Source organism: Bactrocera dorsalis, chromosome 4, assembly GCF_023373825.1.
Source record: "Bactrocera dorsalis isolate Fly_Bdor chromosome 4, ASM2337382v1, whole genome shotgun sequence".
Lineage (NCBI taxonomy): Eukaryota > Metazoa > Arthropoda > Insecta > Diptera > Tephritidae > Bactrocera > Bactrocera dorsalis.
The window spans coordinates 42,448,615-42,453,439 of record NC_064306.1 but is presented as its reverse complement, the minus strand read 5'-3'; the positions used below and the strand labels follow the sequence as shown (position 1 = coordinate 42,453,439).

At 30.5% G+C, this 4,825-nt stretch overlaps 1 protein-coding gene across 1 annotated transcript; it reads right to left on the bottom strand.

Annotated features, from left to right (window-relative positions):
- Window positions 1-492: 492 nt before the first annotated feature.
- Window positions 493-2,565, bottom strand: LOC105224126 (V-type proton ATPase subunit d 1). The gene is made up of 3 exons (XM_011202115.4): window positions 2,216-2,565; window positions 1,420-1,928; window positions 493-1,352 (listed from the first exon to the last, which is right to left on the bottom strand). Exons 1-3 carry the CDS (start codon window positions 2,337-2,339, stop codon window positions 936-938), a joined length of 1,050 nt encoding a protein of 349 aa, XP_011200417.1. The 5' UTR covers window positions 2,340-2,565; the 3' UTR covers window positions 493-935.
- Window positions 2,566-4,825: the final 2,260 nt, after the last annotated feature.

The window sequence follows — 4,825 nt, the reverse complement described above, 5'->3', positions numbered from 1 at the left end:
ATTTGCGTTGCAAATCGTCAGTGCACATTCAGTGTTGCCACTTGCGAATATGAAATTGACAGACAAGAAAAACAATGCCCAATTTTTTAATGAGAGGAATTTTAGAGTATTGGAGAAATTTGAAAAATATGTTTCCATAAACAAATAAATATGGAAAAAAAATTATTATTTTATTTATAATTATAATTATTTTTTTATTTCTTAGTTATGTAATGTAGGTTATTTCTTTTACGCTTTAAATTACTTAAAATGTAATTTTTTTTAACTTTATTTTGTTATCTATTTAAAATTTTATTTTTACTTGTAATATAGATATATCGGTATATAATTGAACTACGCACCCAAACTAAACTAAAATTCATATTAGCTAAACATCAAAAAAAAAGTTTTCAATCTGAAGTCTGTAAAAACCATTTTAGAGCTTAATTTCTAACATATCTCACCCGACATGCGATATCTAAGAACTGAAATATTATTTGGAGACGTTTGAAATTTAAGGAATGTCTGGAAATAATTTTATTAATTTTAATACAATCTATTTTTGATATATATATTTGCACAACATGTTATTTAATACATTATATTTCCATATATTTATGTTGTTTGTGAACATTCATTTAATATATGCATGTGTGTATAGGTATGTTTTCTTTCATAACAATAATATTCACAAACAAAAATTTAGCGTTAAGTTTATACCGGAACAAAATATAATAATTTTATTTCAGCGCACATATGCAAATGAAGGAAATTAATTTATATTGGTATATACATGCACAAAAGATACTGTTAACAATTCATTTATAATACGCGCATTAGTTTAAACTAACTATTTCAGTCGAATAAAAGAAATTTATTTATTTTAAACGAAGAAATAATTAAAACTTACACGAGGGACAGCAACAACCCAAAAAACAACAATATGATTATGTGATTTAGAAGATGGGTATGTAGTTGTCGATTTTCGCACGATGCTTCTGAGCCACACACTCAGAAATCCACACAATATTGCGGCACTCCTGTTCCTTCAACTTCAAGTACGCATAGAAAACTCCAAAGTGGAACTGTTGCATAAAAGCGTAAACATTGAGTTTAACTTCATGCTCGAAGAATTTATCTTCAAGTGTCTTATCCCCAGGATTGGTGCCAGAACCATCAAAGAGTGCAGCATATTCAGCATAATACTCAGCTACCGTTTTCACCTGTTCGTAGTCATCAGCGCGTGCCAAAGCCGCCAAACCATCTGGGTGCATGTTACCACAACGGGGATACAACTTGGCGCGATCATCCTTAGACAATTCAGTACCGAAAGAGTTTATCGTGATGATAATGGCACGGCGATCTGCTTCAAACTGTTAGATTACAAAAATTGCAATTTAGTACTTTATATACAGTAAAACATATATAACACAAGCTTACAGCCAAGATTTCGCACATAACGTCGGCGGTGGAACCACCCAATTTCTTGCAGAATTCATAGAAAGCCTCCAAGTAGGCCTTGTATAAGGTGTTACGAATGATTTCAATGTTCATTTCATCCAAATCCTGTTCGGAAATACAATCAACAAAGAATGGTGCCAATGGTGTATCAACCAATACAGCGTTGTACAACTCAGCTGGTGTGGCAGCAACATGAATTGCCTCCATTTGTTCGAAACTACCCAATGGATGGCATTTGGGAATCAATTCAGAAATTGGACGCTGATGTAGAGTACCAGTGATGAGCAAAATGATATTATCAATCATATAGCCATAGGTTATGAAGTCCAAGAAGCTGGCCAATGGCTCTACTGCATGATTACGGAGATGCTGGAATTCAATGACAAGTTTCTCGCGTAGCTTGTCATCAATCACCGAAACGGAAAGTGGTGATGGTTCATTGGCCAAAAAACTGCCATAGTCGGTACTCTGAAGATGCAATTTCAAATCTAAAAACAAAACAAGAAAAGAAATTATTATAAATAAAAATAAATCACAAGACAGCTCCCATGAGTTTGACATTTCATTACATAGCAAACGCCCCACCGTTCTCTTCTACTCTTTCATTATTCACTTCGCAAATGCATACACGCACACACTCGCTCATGAAACTTTAATAGTGTGTCACATGACCATACCACCCCCTTACAACTGCTATTCTATGTTAAGGAAAATCAAAACTCATGTCGTAAATTTCAGGTATTCTTGCATACTGCCAGTTTTCAGTTGCACTAACCTTCCAAAGTTTCGCACTGCACCAGATTTAGGTAGTCCGACTGCTTCAATATGCCACACTTGAAACCACGGCACAAACCTTCCAAGTAGCCACCATCAATATTGAAATAACAACCTTCACTCATTTTTCTGCTTTCTTTGTTCTGCTCGCTGACTTACAGGAGATTAGATGTTGCAACTAATAAGATATTTGCAAATTGGGTGTACTTGGGTTCGACTAACACCTGAAGTAGCTGTGTGTGGCACGCAAAAAGACTACGAAATGGCAAAGAATTTACTAAAGAAAATTACTTTTTCTGTATATTTTCCAGTATTCACTTTATCGACTACCACCACTCTGACAAAATGTCATAAGTCATCACATGACTGTCATTGGTACTTAACGAAAGAAAATTACATTTCGTTCAGTTCAGTCAGCGTTGCAATAATATAACCAAAACAAAAGTTAAGCAAAATTCAACAAAAATATTTTTTTTTATGTCGATAAAAATGAATGGACATTTTTTTTCCAATGCTTAAATATTCCAAAGTGGAAAGCTACCCTAAACGTTTCTAATGGATAAATCTCTGGGGGTTTACCAAAGGTTGCTGTTAAAGTTCCATTCCAGCTTACAATTTTAATTGAAACTCTTGAGTGATCGTCCATCCCTTTCATACGCACAGGCCCTATGAGTTCTATATAACAACTAACGATAGCCTTTGGAATAATATGTAATAATACATATGTATGTACATATATCATGTATCCTTTATTTATTATTTCAAGCTCTACAGCATCATTTGATACCTAGAGAATATTTAATGAAGATACATTTGTATATTATAATGTAAATGTTAAATATTTTTAATATTTATTACACATTTTCTATATTTGTGAATGTTTGGATTACTATAAATATGAATATTTTTTTATAAATAGTTTAACTATATATGTATTTGATCTTTAGTTCCCAGATATATTTTTTAGTCATATATTTGTCTCTAAAATTTAAAATCAATTATTTTATAAACATTTATTATAAATATTATAATGCGAGCCTTCACAATTATTAAATATGCAAATACTTATAGTTTATCCATAAATATGTATACTCAGCCAAAATATTTTTGTTTTTATTTTTTGTATTAATATTTTGTTTGTATTTTATTAAGTGTAGTCCTTAATTGAGTTGCTGACTTTGAGTATTTGTATACAAATAAATGTTTAAGAAGTATAAATAAATAATTTAATTACAAAAACTATTTTTATTTTTATTTTTTTATTTTATTTTATTTTTTTTTGTTATAACTAACTTATTTAGTAATCTTTAATTAATTGGAGCAGTTTTATTTATGTTTTCACTTTTTTTCAACCATGAAGGATTATAGGGTTTTTAATAAGTCATTAGTCCTTGGTTGATATTAAAGAAAAAATATATAAACCCTAATAAGTTCTATTTTGTGGTTTTCGAGAGAGTTATTAGTTAAACGATCGCTCGAAAGGGGTGTTCGCAGTAAAGACCCACCTGGTGTGTAGGTATAGAGTAATTCTGTAAGTCATAGCGGTCCTGCTCAGAACATACTGCCTTCCCTGGTTCTTGCACTTAAAAATATAAATGTGATTTTATCCAAGTTTCTACTTCCGAGAGCATTGTTGTTGTTGTTTTTTACTTAGTGAAGATATTTCAAAAAGAGTGTGGGAAACGTAAGGAAATTCATACATTATCAAGATTATTCAATCCTTGCAATACTAGGCATAATTAGCGTCAGAAGAACATGTTACATCCGCATTGACTTGTGTGCGCGTTCGCCATCAAAATGATAACAAGCAGGTTGGTCTTTTTCTTTTCAATTTATACTTACTTTGTTTAAATATTGTGTTATAATATTATAATACATTAATTGAATTATATATTTTAAGTATTTCTAATAACTTTGGATGTACGCGTTGCGCAAATCGGTAGTGTTAGAAACTACATTTTAGAATAATTTTTGTTTTTGTATACTCAAGTAAGTTTAGCTATGTTTAGTAAACAATTAGTGTTAAAACATTACGGTTCTGGTAAGTATAATATAGTTTTTGCATACATAACTGCTGTACGTATAATTTAATTGATAATTAATGTTAATTGCTATTAAATATTTAATTACTCTTTTGAGTAATCGTTGTGTTTAATTTTATTTAAATAAATTTTTAGGCGCATATAAATGCAGGACATGATCCACAAATAGTCCCAAACAAGTCTGATTATTAAATTTGCTGAAAATACTTACTCGTTTGTTTTTAAGGAAGTTAATATTTAATTAATTGAAATATTTAATTATTGGACAAGTTAATTGTCACGTGATTTGCTACGGCTTATATCACATCTTAGCATTTCATACCATTTAAGCGGCCACATTAATTATTTTGTTGATTGATTTATTTTTTTATGTTAAAAGTTAATATATACGTACATACGTATATACATATATATATAGCTAGCAGAAATACATAATAATGTATGTATGTATATATTTCGCATTCACAGACCGCTATTGTATTTATTGATGTACACTTTTGTGTGTTTGTGTTAGTTTTATTTTATTTTATAAATTATTTGCGTACTTTCTTCTCGATGGGTTATGCGGG